Here is an 18,015-nt window from a genome sequence, read left to right as displayed (position 1 = left end):
AAGAGTATTTAAGTGGACTAAATCTGAGGATTATTATTATAGATTTCTGTGTTAACCTAAGGTGTAACAGATAGGCATAATTTGTGCTGCTGTGGTTATTTTTAATTTGAAACTAAAGTATCTATTTGGTTACATAATTTCCTCATCATTGAAACTTCACTTTTATGAAGATCAGGAGAAAGAATGTACTCAATGGAAATCAAAATACATGCTTCAAGTGGAATGTGTTGTCTCAACCCAAAAATGGCTTTCAAAATGGGAAATGATTCAATGGCAAATTAAACCCAGCTGCCTGCACTATTTAGAAATATATTTTATATTTGGCCTGAACACAGTAGATCCTTTGTAGAAGAACATATGTCTTAATTCTCCTCTCTGACTATATCATGCCTAAAGTTCAGATGTCAGATTTCCTTTCTGATTTACTGTTTACTGTTAGTTAATGGTCAAACTTCTGCAGAATAGTATCCTCCATTTTATCTGAGTGAGCTGAACAGGATAAACCACAAAGTGAAATATCAAGGTTTAAATTAGATTGTTTGCATTATATTTAAACAAAGTTAAATAAAACTTTTGTTTCAGATGAATATTTACATTTGATATTTACAGGGCTAAGTCCAGTGCAAATTAAAATAATTTGTTGTCGTAACAAATGCTTTCAGAAAATAGTTGGTTAAAAACAGACGTTTGCAGAAAATATTGCTGTTCGCTGGAATCTTCTGCAATTCATTGCTCAATGTAGTTTGATGGAAACTTGCTGTGTTTACCCATTAGTATTCTAGACATTGCTCCAAATGTTAGAAAAATATCAATATTATTAATTTTTCTCTCATGTTGGCATGTGTCACAATTTGCATCTAGACATCTTATATCTGTGACAAAATCATTTTGCATAACAGATGCTACTTATCTAAATGCAACTCATTTATCTGCAAAATAGTAGTAAGCCTTCTCAATTGAATTAGAACTTGATTTTCTAAACTTTTAATGAGAGTAACTTGCACAATTGCCATCTTGCAGTACGGTTTAGTTGCTTTGAATTAATCACATACAATTATTCTCAAACTACCTGCTGAAACTGTAAGGCGATATAACATAGGAGAAGAAGTAGGCCATTCGGCCCATTGAGTCCCCTCTGCCATTCAGTAAGATCATGGTGATCTCAACTCCACTTTCCTGCCTTTTCCCCTTAACCCTTCAATAACTATTCAACTGACCCCATACTTAGCTTGCACTATCCCAAATACACCTTCCCCACATCCCCAACATCTCATACTCTCACATGTAGTTCCTGGAACCCATCAACACTGCCCCCTTTCACATCTAATCCCCAAAGCCTGCTACCCTGCACCCCCTGCATCCAACCCCACTTTCCCTTCAACAGACCCAACTCCTTCTAACCTCCTCCCCAAACTCCCCTCCCCCTCCCCCAACTACCCAGACCAGAATTCTCGTACCCTAGTCAGCACTTGACATCCATGCTTGCCAACAATGCACCTGATACCCAAACACCACCAACGGACATGGCTCCCGACTTTCTCCGTCGTTGCCAAACCCAACCCAATCACACTCCCCAGCCCCACGCTGCTGCTGAATCCAACCACCAAACCTTCCTGCTGCTACCAGAACTGAGCAGCCCTTCCCCACAACCTCGTCACTGAAATCGTTCTCCCATACGCCCCGACCTCATCACTCACCTGGCCTCCTTGGCACCTTGCGACTTGGCACCCTATCTCTTTCCCACTTGGTATACTAGCCTCCCTACACATCTGAGAGCCTACTCATCTAGCATCCTATTCCTTTGCACCTTAGTCACTACCCAATTGGCATTCTACTTTCCTGGTATCTTATCCCTGGCATCCTACCTCCCTGTGTCAGCGTGGATTTCCTTCGAGTGCTCTGGTTTCCTCCCACAGTCCAAAAATGTGTAGGTTAGGTGAATTGGTCATGCTAAATTGCCCGTAGTGTTAGGTGTAGGGGTAAAATGTAGGGGAATGGGTCTGGGTGGGTGCGCTTCGGTGGGTCGGTGTGGACTTGTTGGGCCGAAGAGCCTGTTTCCACACTGTAAGTAATCTAATCTAATCTAATCTACTCTACCAATTACCCAGCTAGCATCTTTAACCAGCTAGTACCTACTTAGCTGGTACTCTACCCTCTCAGGTTCCTAATATCACACTTAACCTTACGTGCTTACTCTTTGCAGCTGGTCAGATTAGCTGTCAGAACCTTTACATTTCGAAGCACAATAGCTGACGAGTGTGAAGATAAGGCATGGTTTGCCTTCCTCTGACAGTTCTGCAGTATGAAAGTACTGTCAGAATGGAAGTTCAACTCTACACTTCTGAAGTAGACTAGCAGGAGGCTGGAAGAACACAGCAAGCCAGGCAGCATCAGGAGGTGAAGAAGTTGATGTTTCGAGTATATTTCTGAAGGCGTTTTTGTTGAGTCTCAGAACAGAAGTGTGGAGCTCCCCCTTTTCATTACTAAAGAAAGTGTGGAGTGGTAGTCTGCATGAGATTGCTACTTGACAGAAAATCCAGCCCAATATCTTCAAATAGCAGGAAGAAAATGAAGAAGAGACAACTGTTACGAGAAATAATTAACAATAGCGCTCTTGGATAGATTTGCGACCGAACCAAAATCTAGAAGGCAGACTAACCATTCATTGTAGAATCTGCCTGATATTTATTTCAACAACAACAACTTGCATTTATGTCGCAGCTCTTAACATATTAAATATCCCAAGTCACTTCAAGAATTAATATCAAACAAAACTTGCTAGAGCTACATACATTGTTACTGGGGCAGGTAACCAATAGCTTGGTCAGATTTTAATAGGTTTTAAGAAGTGTCTTAAAAGAAGGAGAAAGAGAAGTGGAGAAAGTTGGAGATTGAATGCATTTTAATGAAATAAAAATTGGGTGGATTCCGTAAAGGTGGGAATATCCATTCTGCTGGATTACTGCTCAGGTTAACATCAACTCCCAAAGATTGCTGCTGCAGGAATGAAATTTCAAAGATTCTACTGCTACTAAAGTTGCGATGATTTTGTAATCCCATTCTCTCCACTGGTAATCTCACTCAATGTGATTTGATGATTTTGGATTTCCACATTTTAGCAGACAATGTTGCAGCCCAGTCTCGAATACAGGCTGCATTCAGGCACGTTGCTGCTCTGGGAGCCTCAGAATGTGAAAATACCCTGTTTTGGAGCCTCTTATTTGCATGGTAGCTTTCAGAATTTTCTGTCAGTGTTTCTTCTTTGTTACATACTAGTATTTTCATACAATTGATCAAGATGACTCATGAGAGGAATCCATAACATTTGCTTCTGCAATGATCGGTCTCTAACTGAAAATGAATAACATTGTAAACTAACCCTCTTCACATCGTTCAGCAGCACAGTTTCTGTATCAGGTGGAATCCCAAGGATTTTATGTAAATTTCAATAGTTAAGTTAACTCCTTCTCTAAGTCTTGTTTCATTATAATTTTCTAGAACTCTTCATAGATCACCTTGGTTAAAAGGCTGTGAAGAAATAGTTTCTTCTGAACGCAGTTACTCTGGGTCAGCAACACCTTTTGTCCCTATTCCCTAGTGAGTGTGGCATATTCAGCCATACTAAATAATCCATTATAGAGCAATCAAGAATGGGAGCTTAATTGAATTCTCCCTACCCTGGTCACAGTCACGGCAGCTGTCTGGGCAGTGCTGGGGGGAAACAACAGACAAGAGAATGCCAGTATTAATTAGGAGAGGGAATAAATGAAAGTACCTGCATTAATTAGGGGGGAGGGGAAGGAAAGAGCTGGCATTAATTGAGGAGGAGGAAGAAGAAAGTGACTGCCAGCATTAACAGAAGCAATATAGAAAAGGAATGGCAGCAGTAATTGGGTGGATGCAAGATTGTTATGTTGATTGAAAATGGCAGGAGAGTGCCAACGTTAACTGGGAAGGGAAGCTGAAGCCTCCTTAAATCGAGGAGAGAAAAGGAGAAAAGTGCCAGCATGAGGTCAGGCTCTCTGAACAGAGAAGAATCGTCGCAGGATGACTTAAAAGGGAAGATGATGTGTCGTAATCTGAACTGAATTCTCCATGTGCAGCAAGTTCTGAACAGCATCCATGCTTGGGTTGATCAATGGCAAGTATATTTTCGCTGCACAAGTACCAGACAACGACCATTTCCAACATAGAGAAACAAACCACCACCCATTGACATTCATTGGCATTACTATCACTGAATCTCCCACATTAAAAATCCTGAAGATTCCATAGAGCAGAAACTAAAGTGGACTGGCCATATAAATAATAAAGCTAAAAGAACAGGTCAGAGATAAGGAATTCTGCAGCAAATCATGCACTACTTAACACCTTAAAGCCTGACCACCATCTGCAAATTACGATCTGAACCTCCATCACCAACTGCGCTGTCGGTTTAACTACACGAGATGAACTGCAACAATTCAAGAAGCAGCTCACCATCACCTTCTCGTGGGACAATAATGAATGGACAATGATGCCCACATCCTGTAAATGCAATTTTTTAGAAAAATGTATTCATGTTACATTTGAAGGGTGAGTAAAAGTTTGATCAAAATGAGTTAATGGCTGTTTTTGGAACACGTGTGTTTGTTATAAAATGCGAAGAAGATAACACCAGTTATGTTAACATTTAGCATAGGAATTAATGAAGCATTGTATTTTTATCCTCATTGTTCTATTAATGCCACTATTTTTTCGTTTCTGTATGTACAGGGTTTCAATTTTGTTATAATTATTTTCAAAATCATTTTTGCTTTTAGTAAGATAATCAAACACTAGCTCTCAGTTCATGGTATAAACAAGTTTTTTTTAAAATGAAATTTATAAAGGTGTTACAGAGAAAAACATGTAAAAGGCTATCGACTATATTGTCAACTGATGTTACTCCCATAACATTCACTCAAGCACTGCTCCTCTTGGCTGTGGCCTTCACATTCATTCTGTGTTGAACTTATAACCCCACACCTGGAGATTCTATGGAAGAGAGAGAAACTATTATTTGAGGAATCCAACTGGAAGTTTTAGAGTCAACCTTTTGAATACTGGATTTTATTAAGGGACCCATCTGTCAGATTGAAACCACATGCTGTTAGCCTAGGGATTTATTTAACAATGCCACGTGGAAGAAACCTGCAAATGTAATTTACAGTTTTTCAACTTGTCAAATCCATAAAACACATCTGTTCTGGCAGTTTTATGGCCCTTCTTAATTATAGTGAGAAAGTATGAACAAGAGAATTAAGCTGTTATGTGTAGCTAGTTATTGCTGTTTCTTTGGGGAGGTATTCTCTTTGTTTGTGTAAAGCTGATTTTCTGAAGAGGCATAAGAAAAATTATCATTAATTTATATAACATGGATGTTTCAAACCATCATCTCTGCGTTTCCCATGGCCCTGAAAATATGTCTTCAGTTTTCTTTTGAAAGTTATTAATGAATCTGCTTCCACTACAAGCTCAGATTTTCCAATTTGTCTCCCATTGGGGCATAGGACAGTGTAGTTGCCTGGAAGCAGCCTCCCAAAGGCAGATGGGGTAAGGGGGCTCAGTCAGTACGCCGGGTAAACTGAGAAGCCCCACCCTGTTTGTTTGGGAATAGTAGTGGCCACAGACTGCTCTGGGGAGAGCTGACACTGTCCACATTGGTGTCCCATCTCAAAGGCTATTATTTATGCTGTATTGATACCAAGGGCTTCACCACACCTTTGGAGATCAACTCTTTTGTCCCTGTTCAGACAGGATGGCAATGAATGGACTTGGTGGGACATCAATTGAACATCCATGAACAGGTTATTGCTGAGAAAATGCTGCTTGATAGCACTGTCGATGACACCTTTCATCACTTTACCGATGATTGGGTAATAATTGGCCAAATTAGACTTGTCCTGCTTTTTGTGAACAGGACATACCTGGGCAAATTTCCATGTTTTCCATAGATTTCAGTGTTGTAGCTGTAGTGGAACAGCTTGGGCTGCCTTGGAATATGAGTCTTGAGTATTATTATGATAATGCTGTCAAGACCCATAGCCTTTGCAGAATCCAGTGCCTTCAGCCATTTCTTGAAAGCTTGTGGAGCGCACTGAACTGACTGAAGATTGGTATCTGTAATGCTGTGCACTTTAGGAGAGGTTGTGATGGACCATGCAATGAACACTCCTGGCTGAAGAAGGATGCAAAAGCTTCAGTCTTATCCTTTGCATTGATGTGTTGGGCCTCCCCGTCATTGAGTATGGGGATATTAGTGGAGCCGTACCCTCTGGTTAGTTGTTTAACCATCCTCCTTCATTCACAGCTGGATAGAGCAGGACTGCAGAGCATAGAACCAAACTAATTCGCTAGAGTATTTTGAAGAGGCAATTGAAAAGCTCGATATAGGTAATGTTGTTGATCTGACCTACATAGATTTTCAGAAAGCATTTGACACAGGGCCACACAATAGACTTGATCATGATATATCAGGGATAGTAACAACGTGGATATAAAATTGGCTGCGTGGTAGAAAACAGAGAGCAATGGTCAATGAATATTTTTAGAAAGGAGGGAGGGAGCTTTGTTGTGGAGTTCCCCCAGAGTCAGTTTTGGAACCTCTACTATTCTTGATATATTAATGACTTTGGAGTACAAGAGCATGAGTTGATATTGAATTTGCATAAGACACCAGGTTGATGTGTCATTATATGAAAGGTGTGAATAAATTGGTGAGAATGCAGAAGTGATTTCTAAGAATGGTTCCAGGAAAGAGAAACTTCAGTGAAGATGAGAGATCGCAGAATTTGGGACTGTTCTCCTTGGAGAAATGAAGGCTGAGAGGAGATTTGACAATTTGAAAATCATGAGAAGCCTAGGCAGGTTAAATAGGGAGGAGCTGTTCCTGCTTGAAAAAAAGAATAAGAATGAAAGGATATAGACTTTCAAATAATATGTAAAAGAAAGATGGGATAAAAAGTCTTTTTCACTCTATGAATAATTCTGGTATGGTTGTCTGGAAATGTGGTAGAGGCAGGTTCAATTGATTCATTCAAGAGAGCCTGGATGATTATTTGGATAGAAATAGTGTGCAAGGATTTGGGACAAAGCAGAAAATGTGTTGCTGGAAAAGCGCAGCAGGTCAGACAGCATCCAAGGAGCAGGAGAATCAACGTTTCGGGCATGAGCCCTTCTTCAGGAATGAGGAAAGTGTGCCAAGCAGGCTAAGATAAAAGGTAGGGAGGAGGGACTTGGGGGAAGGGCGTTGGAAATGCGATAGGTGGAAGGAGGTTAAGGTGAGGGTGATCGGCCGGAGTGGGGGTGGGGGTGGAGAGGTCAGGAAGAAGATTGCAGGTTAGGAAGGTGGTGCTGAGTTCGAGGGTTGGGACTGAGACAAGGTGGGGGGAGGGGAAATGAGGAAACTGGAGAAATCTGAGTTCATCCCTTGTGGTTGGAGGGTTCCTAGGCAGAAGATGAGGCGCTCTTCCTCCAGCCGTCGTGTTGCTATGGTCTGGCGATGGAGGAGTCCAAGGACCTGCATGTCCTTGGTAGAGTGGTAGGGAGAGTTGAAGTGTTGAGCCACAGGGTGGTTGGGTTGGTTGGTCCGGGTCCGGGTTTTCTAGGTTGGAAAGAGCCAAACAAATTGCTGTTTCTAGTCACTGTCAGACAGTGTCACAGCAGTGATGTCACTGGACTAGTAAACCAGAAAAGCAGGTTAATGCTTTGGGGACATGCATTGAAATGTCACCATGGTAGATTATGAAATTTGCATTTACCACAAAGCAAGCCTAATGGTGACTGTTGATTGCTGTAAAAACCCATCTGGAGGCTTCTTGCCCCTCTATTGTCACCTGCCATAGAGCCACTCAGAGAACCATCTGCTGATCTTTGGCATCCACAGTTGCACGAACCAATCAGCTACCTGTTGCTGGCTGAATGTCATTTGGCGTACATACCTCCATGCCATTTCATCTTATCTCACCACTTCCATGGTTTCCAAATCAACAGCATGAGTACAACGGGCAATGAGGTCCAATAACTTGTTTTTAAACATGCAGTAATTCCTTTCACAGTCCCTGATTTTAGAAACCAACGTTTTTTTTTCCCCCATATCCATTCACAATCAAAAACAAACAGAAGAAAATGATCAGTTATTAAACCACAGAAGTAGGAACTTTACGCAAGCCACTTCCATTTTTCACCTATTGCCCGTCATTGCCTCCACTTCCACCTCCATATTCAGTCTCAGTTTATGGAAGTTTGAGTGGAGCTGCCTTTTGCGGAGCTGTTACCAACTCTAATGGTCGAAGGTATGACAAAGAGAACCTGAGGAAAAGAGAGTGAGGACAGCCACTGTTAAAGTGTGGCCAATAGGTCCACTTGACAACAGAGTTGAAGAGTGTGGGGTGCTGGAAAAGCAGAATAGGTGAAGTAGCATCCAAGGAGCAGGAAAGTCAACCTTTTGGGCATAAGCCATTTATGAGGAAAATTGGGCGGGGGGGGCGGAAGGCTGGGAAATAAATAGTTGGGGAGGGTGTGGCTGAGAGAAAGATTGGTGGGAAGGCAATAGGCAGATGCAGGTGAGGGGTAATAGTGATAGGTCGGTGGGCAGGGTGAAGCGGATAGCTGGGAAGGAAGGTGGACAGGTTGGGCAGGTCAAGAGGGTGGTGTCAAGTTGGAGGGTTGGATCTGGGATGAAGTGGGGGAAGGGGAGATTTGGAAGCTAGTGAAGTCGATGTTGATGCAATGTGGATGAAGGGTCCCAATACAGAAGATGAGGCATTCTTCCTCCAGATGTTGGGTGGCTTGGATTTGGCGGTGGAGAAGGGCAAGGACTTTTATATACTTGGGGGAGTTGAAGTAGTCAGCTACTGGGCAGTGGGGTTGTTTGGTGCATGTGTCCCAGAGATGTTACCTAAAAAGCTTGGTGTCCTGTCTCCCTGCTGTAGAGGAGACCACATTGAGAGCAACAGACACAGTATAGATGAGGTGGGTGTATGTGCATGAAAATTTCTAGCAGCTGTGAAAAGATCCTTTGGGGCCTAGGATTGAGGTGAGGGGGCAGGTGTGAGCACAGGTTTTACACCCCACCCCTCCAATCGTAACAAGGACAGAACGCCCCTGATGCTCACCTTCCACCCTACCAACCTTCGCATAAACCAAATTATCCGCCGACATTTCCGCCACCTCCAAACAGACCCCACCACCAGGAATATATTTCCCTCCCCACCCCTTTCCGCCTTCTGCAAAGACCATTCCCTCCATGACTACCTGGTCAGGTCCACGCCCCCCTACAACCCACCCTCCCATCCTGGCACTTTCCCCTGCCACCTTAGGAACTGTAAAACCTGCGCCCACACCTCCTCCCTCACCTCTATCCAAGGCCCTAAAGGAGCCTTCCACATCCATCAAAGTTTTACTTGCATTCCACTAATATCATTTATTGCATCCGTTGCTCCCGATGTGGTCTCCTCTACACTGGGGAGACTGGGCACCTCCTAGCAGAGCACTTTAGGGAACATCTCCGGGACACCCGCACCAATCAACCACACCGCCCCATGGCCCAACATTTCAACTCCCCCTCCCACTCTGCCGAGGACATGGAGGTCCTGGGCCTCCTTCACCGCCGCTCCCTCACCACCAGACGCCTGGAGGAAGTACGCCTCATCTTCCGCCTCGGAACACTTCAACCCCAGGGCATCAATGTGGACTTCAACAGTTTCCTCATTTCCCCTTCCCCCACCTCACCCTAATTCCAAACTTCCAGCTCAGCACTGTCCCCATGACTTGTCCGGACTTGTCCTACCTGCCTATCTCCTTTTCCACCTATCCACTCCACCCTCTCCTCCCTGACCTATCACCTCACCCACTCACCCATTGTACTCTATGCTACTTTCTCCCCACCCCCACCCTCCTCTAGCTTATCTCTCCACGCTTCAGGCTCACTGCCTTTATTCCTGATGAATTGCTTTTGCCCAAAACGTCGATTTCGAAGCTCCTTGGATGCTGCCTGAACTGCTGTGCTCTTCCAGCACCACTAATCCAGAATCTGGTTTCCAGCATCTGCAGTCATTGTTTTTACCTCAATAAGGGAGGGTGCCAGATGTAGATGGTGAGTTAGTGGGGGGCATGGACCTAATGAGGGTGTCATAAAGGAAATGGTCTCTGCGGAACAGACAGGAATGGGGAGGGAAGTATACCTCTGCTGATGGGATCTGACTGTAGGTTGCAGAAATGACGGAGGATAAAGTGCTATATGCAGAGATTAGTGGTGAGGACCTTCTATTCTTGTTGCAGTTGGAGGGGTGGGGATCAAGGGCAGGAAGAGGAGGAGATGTGCTGGAGGGCATTGTTGATCACATGGGAGGGGAAATTGAAATAGGAGACCATCTGGGATGTCCTGGAGTAGAATTGCTCCTCCTGGGAGCAGATATGGTGGAGGCAGAGGACGGGTCATGGGAGGAGGTGCAGTCCAGGTAGCTGTTGGAGTCAGTGGTTTTGAAATAGATGTCCATGTTGAGTCAATCGCCAGAGACGGAGAGGTCCAGGAAGGAGAGGGAGGTGTTTGAGATGGTCCAGGTGAACTTCAGGTCAGGGTGGAATGTGTTAGTGAAGTTGATGAACTGTTCAACCTTCTTGTGAGAACACAAGATGGCGCCAATACAGTCATCAATGTAACAGAAGAAAAGGTAGGAAAGGGTGCTGAAGTATCTGTAGAAGATGGACTGTTCCACGCATCCTACAAAGAGACAGGCATAGCTGGGGCCCATGCGGGTGCCCATGGTTACCGCTTTGGTCTGAAGGAAGTGGGAGAATTCGAAGGAGAGGTTGCTGAGGGTGAGGACCAGTTCTGCCAATCGAATGAGTGTGTTGAGGGTGAGGAGGTCTAGTTTCATCACTTTGACATGAGATTGTGAGCTCCCTGAGATGCTGGTCTCCAGCATATCAAAGAAGCTTCTCCTCTGCCTATATGTGGTGTGTGCTGGGTACTGGCCTTCTTCCTGCAAGTTGCATCTGTCTGTTGCTCTTCCCTTTCCTCTAGTGCTGTAGTTCTCTGAGCGGTAACTGTTTGTGCTGGTGTTTGTGCTGTGACTGCTGATCTTAGTCCTCATCTGAAATCCAAAGAAACACAACGTATACAATACCTGTGAAGATCTGCTGGAATTCCAATGTGTAGATCAGTCATATACATTTCCAAAGTGTAGAAGACTCATTCTCAATAGTGAATGTAACCTACAAATTTATATGGGTAACCACTCAGCACAAAGGACTGTGAGGAAATACTCTCACTATAACAGGTGAGAAAAGAACTGTGAGCTGCCAGTGCTGATTGGTATATTTCCCTTCCACATCTTCAGTACTTTGAATTGCCACTGAAGTTTTTTATCCTTCTCGTGTTTTAATGAGTGGGTTGCATGCAAAAAGCCAAGGAGGCTTATGGATTCACTGTTAAATTCCAAAACCATATTCTTATCAATAGCCTGAAGTGATTATCAAATCTAAATCGACAGACCATATTTCCTGATTGAATTGCTGTCATTCAGATCAACACTGGTTTGAAGTGCAAGATTCAAGTTGGAGGTGGCTTCTCAACATGCACATTTTTCCAGGACTGACACATATGCATGCGCACACAAATACGTACATGCAGTGATATACACATACTCACACACACATGTCCGCACACCCATACGACACACACCATGCATACATATCTCACACACACACTCTCTCTCTCACTACTCACATTCTCCCACTTGACTAGTTTTGTTTCTATCTGTTAAAGATAGCAGCAACGATGAAAAATTCAACACACGTCAAAAAGGAGCTAAATTGGATAAGCATAGATTCAGAAGACTGACTTTTCTAATTGTCAGTGTTCAACGAAGGCTACATCTGCCTTTTACATCAGCTTAACTACACACTAAAGATTTCATGGCACACTTTAGAGAAGAACAAGAAGTTCCTCTCACTCTGCTGACTAACACTTCTTTCTCAATAAACACAAATTAAAAGCAGATTAACTGGCTAGTTATCTCCTTTACGATTGGAACGATCTTGTGCTCAACATTACAATAAGTGAACTCTGTAGTTCATAGGTCTTTAAAAAACACAATGTTACACAGTCATATACAGGAAATTGACAAGAAACTTTGTTTCAAACATGTTCCTTCAGAAAAACAAGAATTACTGAGCGATGCAACCTTTTGCATCTATTATAATAAATAATTTGTAATTCGGAATTTTCAAAGGTTATTGATAGAAATGTATTAATGTGATAATTTCATTGTTGCTAATGAGATGACAGGCTCGTACATTGCGTCAGATTGGGTCACTTCTCAAATGCACTGAAATAATTTGTGACATAACACAGTTTATTGGTCTGTCTGATGCACATTGTTTTCACTTTATAGATGACAGAGGGCAGACACTGTCAGGTGAATCTCCTCGATGGCAGAAAACTAGAACTACTGGTTCAGGTAAGGTCTGACAAAGGGGAAATAAGTAACAGATTAGCTTTTGATATAGCATAAGCCTCATCAATTTTAATGAAATTCTAAATGCATTCTTTCATTATTTGATTCATTCTACAATCATGCATATCCATTTGTAATCAGGATTGTTGAATTTGCATACCAACATGTTGCAAAAACACTGAGATAGTATGGGCTGACGTTAGAAACAGGAAAGGTGAGGTCACCCTGTTAGGGTTTTTCTCTAAATAGTTCCAGAGATGTAGAGGAAAAGATAGCAAAGATAATTCAGAATAGGAACGACAGTAACAGGGTAGTTGTTATGGGGGACTTGATAACTTTCCAAATATTGACTGGAAATTCTATAGTTCGAGTATTTTAGATGGGTCAGTTTTTGTCCAATGTGCACAGGATGGTTTTCTGACATAGTATGTATACAAGCCAACAAGGGCCGAGGCTACATCAGATTTGGTACTGGGTAATGAACCTGGCCAGGTGTTAGATTTGAAGGTAGGTGAGCATTTTGGTGATAGTGACCACAATTTGGTTATATTTACTTCAGCAATGGAAAGGGATAGGAATATAACACAGGGCAAGAATTATTGCTGGGGGAAAGACAATTATGATGCAAGATTTAGGATGCATAGAATGGGGAAGGAAACTGCGGGGGATGGACACAATTGAAATGTGGAGCTTATTCAAGGAACAGCTATTGCGTGTCATTGATAAGTATGTTCCTGTCAGGCAGGGAGGAAGTGGTCGAGCAAGGGAGCCGTGGTTTACTAAAGAAGTTGAATCTTTTGTCAAGAAGAAGAAGGCTTATGTTAGGATGAGATGTGAGGGCTCAGTTAGGGTGCTTGAGAGTTACAAGTTAGCCAGGAAAGACCAAAAGAGAGAGCTAAGAAGAACCAGGAGGGGACATGAGAAGTCATTGGCAGGTAGGATCAGGAAAAACCCTGAAGCTTTCTACAGGTATATCATAAATAAAAGAATGGCCCTAAACTTTCTCTAGTCAATCGAGGATAGTAGTGGGAAGTTATGCATGGAGTCCAAGGAGATAGGGGAAGCGCTAAATGAATACTTTTCGTCAGTATTCACACTAGAAAAAGAGGAGAAATTGAGATACAGGCTACTAGATTAGACGGGATGGATGTTTGCAAGGAAGAAGGTGTTAGCAATTTTGGAAAGTGGGAAAATAGATAAGGCCCCTTGGCCATATAGGATTTATCCTAGGATTCTCTGTGAAGCCAGGGAAGAGATTGCAGAGACTTTCGCCTTGATCTTTATACCATCATTGTTTGCAGGAATAGTGCCAGAAAACTGGAGGATAGCAAATGTTGTCCCCTTGCTCAAGAAGGGGAGTAGAGACAACCCTGGTAATTATAGACCAGTGAGCCTTACTTCGGTTGTGGGTAAAGTGATGGAAAAGATTGTAAGAGATAGGATTTATAATCATCTTGAAAGAACTACGTTTTAAGGACAGTCAACACTGTTTTGTGAAGGGTAGGTCGTGCCTCACAAAACTTATTGAGTTGTTTGAGATGATAACCAAACAGGTAAATAAGGATAAAGCGGTTGATGTGGTGTATGTGGATTTCAGTAAGGAGTTTGATAAAGTTTCCCATGGTAGGCTGTTGCACAAAATACGGAGGCATGGGACTGAGGGTGATTTTGCTGTTTGGGTCAGAGGTTGGCCGGCTGAAAGAAAGGTGGTGGTTGATAGGAAATGTTCATCCTGGAGTTCAGTTACTAGTGGTGTACCTCAAGGATCTGTTTTGGGGCCGCTGCTGTTTGTCATTTTTATACATGGCCTAGTTGAGGGCATCGAAGGATAGGTTAGTAAATTTGCAGATGACACTAAGGTCAGTGGAATTGCGAATAGTGGTGAAGGATATTGCAGCTTACAGAGGGACATGGATAAGCTGTAGAGCTGGCCTGAGAGGTGGCAAATGGAGTTTAATGTGAAAAAGTGTGAGGTGATTCACTTTGTAAGGAGCAACAGGAAGAAAGAGTACTGGGCTAACGGTAAGCTTCTTGGTAGTATAAATGAGCAGAGAGATCTCGGTGTCCATGTACACTGATCCCTGAAAGTTACCACCCAGGTTAGTAGGGTTGTTAAGAAGGCACATAGTGTGTTACTTTTTATTAGTAGAGGGATTGAATTTCTGAGCCACAAGGTAATGCTGCAGCCTTACAAAACTCTAGTGTGGCTGCCCTTGGATTATTGCATACAGTTGCGGCACAGTGGCTCAGTGGTTAGCACTGCTGCCTCACAGTGCCAGTGTCCCGGGTTCAATTCCCACCTCGGGCAACTGTCTATGTGGAGTTTGCACATTCTCTATGTGTCTGCATGGGTTTCCTCCGGATGCTCCGGTTTCCTCCCCCAATCCAAAGATGTGCAGGTCAGGTGAATTGACCATTCTAAATTGCCCATAGTGTTATGTGCATTAGTCAGGGATAAGCATAGGATAATGGGTTGTGGTTTACTCTTTGGAGGATCGGTGTGCACTTGTTGGGCCGAAGGGCCTGTTTCCATACTGTAGGTAATCTAATCTAATCAACAGCTCTGGTCACCGCATTATCGGAAGGATGCAGAAGCTTTGGAGATGATTCAGAGGAGATTTACTAGGATGTTGCCTGGTCTGGAAGGAAGGTCTTATGAGGAAAGGCTGAGAGACTTGAGGCTGCTTTCTTTAGAGAGAAGAAGGTTGAGAGGTGATTTAATTGAGACATACAAGATAATCAGAGGTTAGATAGGGTGGACAGTGGGAGCCTTTTTCCTCAGATGGTGATGGCTAGCACTAGGAGACATAGCTTTAAATTGAGGGGTAATAAACATAGGACAGATGTCGGGTAGTTTCTTTACTCAGAGTAGTAGGGGCGTGGAACACACTGTCTGCAACAGTGGTAGACTCACTAACTTTAAGGGCATTTAAATAGTCATTGGATAGACAAATGAATGAAAATGGAATAGTGTGGGGTAGATGGGCTTCAGATTGGTTCCACAGGTATGCACAACATCAAGGGCTGAAGGGCCTGTACTACGCTGTAATGCTCTATGTTCTACATTAGATGTAATAATTGAAAAGTAGAATAAGGGATAGTAGTTGAAAGCAGTCAAAGGATTCAAATGGAATCATAAGAACTAAGAGTCGGCAGAGTCCCTCGGGTCTGTACTGCCATTTGATACGACCATATCTGATCCAATCTCACGCTTGGCTGGTGATGAGAAAGGCACGACCTGTGAGAGCTGTCATGTAATTCCAGACACTCTCTGCCACTGTTCACTACCCATGAAGCAGCTATGGGGAGGGCTAGAGACTATCACATACCTCCTGCCTTTGCAAAGGAATTCTGGAGAGAGATGCAGTTGTGTTTGACGAAGTTCGTCATGAGCAGCTCCATGACACAGGATTCTCTTCTCTACAGTCTGTTATCCGGGACACACACCAAGACAAACATCAACTGCACCTGCAGGACCATCAACTCGGTGAAAGACTCTATTTGTCTGCCCGAAACTTGCTAGTCTTCCAGGGCAAGAAGTTGACCTCGACCGAAAGTTGCAGAATGGCACTTTCCACTGTCTAGGACTGAGGGACACACTAAAGTTCTTTGAGGAAAGACCACCACTAGTCTTTCTGCCAAAGTTAAATGTGGGGTTCATTCAGTTATCCAACCTCCCCAGTGCCTCAAATGTATGTAAATACAGTGTGTATAAGTAAGAAATGCCATTGGTTTGTTTGCTAGATAAGAGTCAAACTCCAAAATTTGTTTATTTCTTCATATGCTACTGTACAGAACCGAACTGCTTCAGTGATAATGTGTGTATGTCAAGATATTTTTATAAATAAAGTATATTTTTTAAATTAAAAGAAGTCCAATCCAATCTTGGCTTTGACTCCACTTTCCTGCTCACTGTCCATAAGCCTTCAACACATTACTTGTTAAAAATCTGTCTGTCTCCTCCTTAAATTTGCTAAATGTCCCATCATCCAACGCATTCTAGGATAGTGAATTTCACAGATCCATGACCCTCTGAGAGAAGTAATTACTTGTCACCTCTGTTTTAAATCTGCTATCTCTTAACTCAAACTATAATTGGTGATCAAGAGCAGAGAAGCAGAAATGCTTTTTTAGTGTTCTTTGTAATTCTAAGATTGCATGGGTGACCTGAAAACTATTAAAACTTTTTTTAACTCACTCTATAATGCAGTTTGCTTCTATTTATAAAACATTCAAATATGGAAGAGTTGAATGTCAACAACTGACTTAAATGCATTTGTTCCCTAGATCCTTAGGTTATCTGTAATATCATGATTATTAATTCCTGCTTGGAAGCAAATTATCAATCCAAAATATAGGGAATAGAAGTTTTCCTTTCCTCAGGTTTCTAGACTAGTCATAATGTTATGACTCAGAAAGATTGATTCAGCTTTCAATTACATCTTGTTTCTCTAAAAATATAATTTATTCAAAAATGTACAAAGGTACAGAACACAAAAGCTCAAATTTGGCATTACATGAAATGCCATCCAGTTCAACTCCTTATAGTGCAAGACATGAGGTGCCTCAGTGCACAGACATTTAGAGGTTATATTTACAACGTACATTTATATTTTATGCTAAATGTACATGCTGTATTTCATACGGGTAGCACGGTGGCTCAGTGGTTAGCTTGCAACACCAGGGAGCTGGGTTCAGTTCCAGCCTCAGGCGACTGTCTGTGTGGAGTTTGTACATTCTCCCCGTATCTGTGTGGGTTTCCTCCAGATGCTCTGCTTTCCTCCCACAGTCTAAAGATATGCAGGTTGGGTGAATTGGCCATGATAAATTGTCCAGGGATGTGCAGGCTAGGTGGATTAGCCATGTGAAATGCAGGGTTACAGGGATAGGGTAGGCTTAGGTCTGGGTGGGATGCTTTTCGGAGGGTTGATGTGGACTTGATGGGCTAAATGGCCTGCTTCTACATTGTTACGATTCTAAACATTCTCTGATGCATACGACCTGAGGGATATTACGCTGCTTTCAACTCCTCTTTGATAAGTTGGGAGGAGAGCCTTCATAGCCTTTTCCCATTGAGTTTTTGTGGTAGCTGCTTCAAGCTTTAAGGTATCCTTCAGCACAGAGCCTTGGACTGTGTTGAGCTCCCCTGTAATAAATACCGCCTGTAAGGCAGATCAGTCAAGTTAATGAATGCCTTAAACAACAGTATGGTATAATATGGATTTAACTCGATTTCAAATTACCTTTATTTAATATTAACAAGAGCAAATCAAAACAGTGTGCTTCAACAGAAGAAAGCTGTAGAAAAAACAAATTACATAATCAGATAGATCTAACTAGGCTAAACACCATTTTGCTGGGGTCAGTTATTAAACAGCTTGGATGAAGGCTTATCCGCACATTAACACATCTGCCTTCTTGTAAGGGAAATGACAGGGATAAAGAGAGTGTGATGTAGCAGTGAGAAGATGGTGGCACTTACCCTGGTGGAGCAGAGAAGATCATTGATGTTTTCCCTATACTGTAAAGTGTT

General features: G+C 42.6%; 1 protein-coding gene across 7 annotated transcripts in view; it reads left to right on the top strand.

Moving 5' to 3' along the window:
- Window positions 1–18,015, top strand: part of LOC122559079 (FERM domain-containing protein 4B-like) — a 367,108-nt gene that overhangs the window by 179,966 nt on the left and 169,127 nt on the right. For all 7 annotated transcript variants that reach the window (XM_043708329.1, XM_043708332.1, XM_043708330.1 and 4 more), the window contains exon 2: window positions 12,420–12,485. In XM_043708329.1, the coding sequence (XP_043564264.1) occupies window positions 12,420–12,485 (66 nt within the window). The remainder of the gene's footprint in view (window positions 1–12,419; window positions 12,486–18,015) is intronic.

The sequence above is a fragment of the Chiloscyllium plagiosum genome, chromosome 18 (genome assembly GCF_004010195.1).
Source record: "Chiloscyllium plagiosum isolate BGI_BamShark_2017 chromosome 18, ASM401019v2, whole genome shotgun sequence".
Lineage (NCBI taxonomy): Eukaryota > Metazoa > Chordata > Chondrichthyes > Orectolobiformes > Hemiscylliidae > Chiloscyllium > Chiloscyllium plagiosum.
This window is presented reverse-complemented; position numbering and strand designations above follow the sequence as displayed.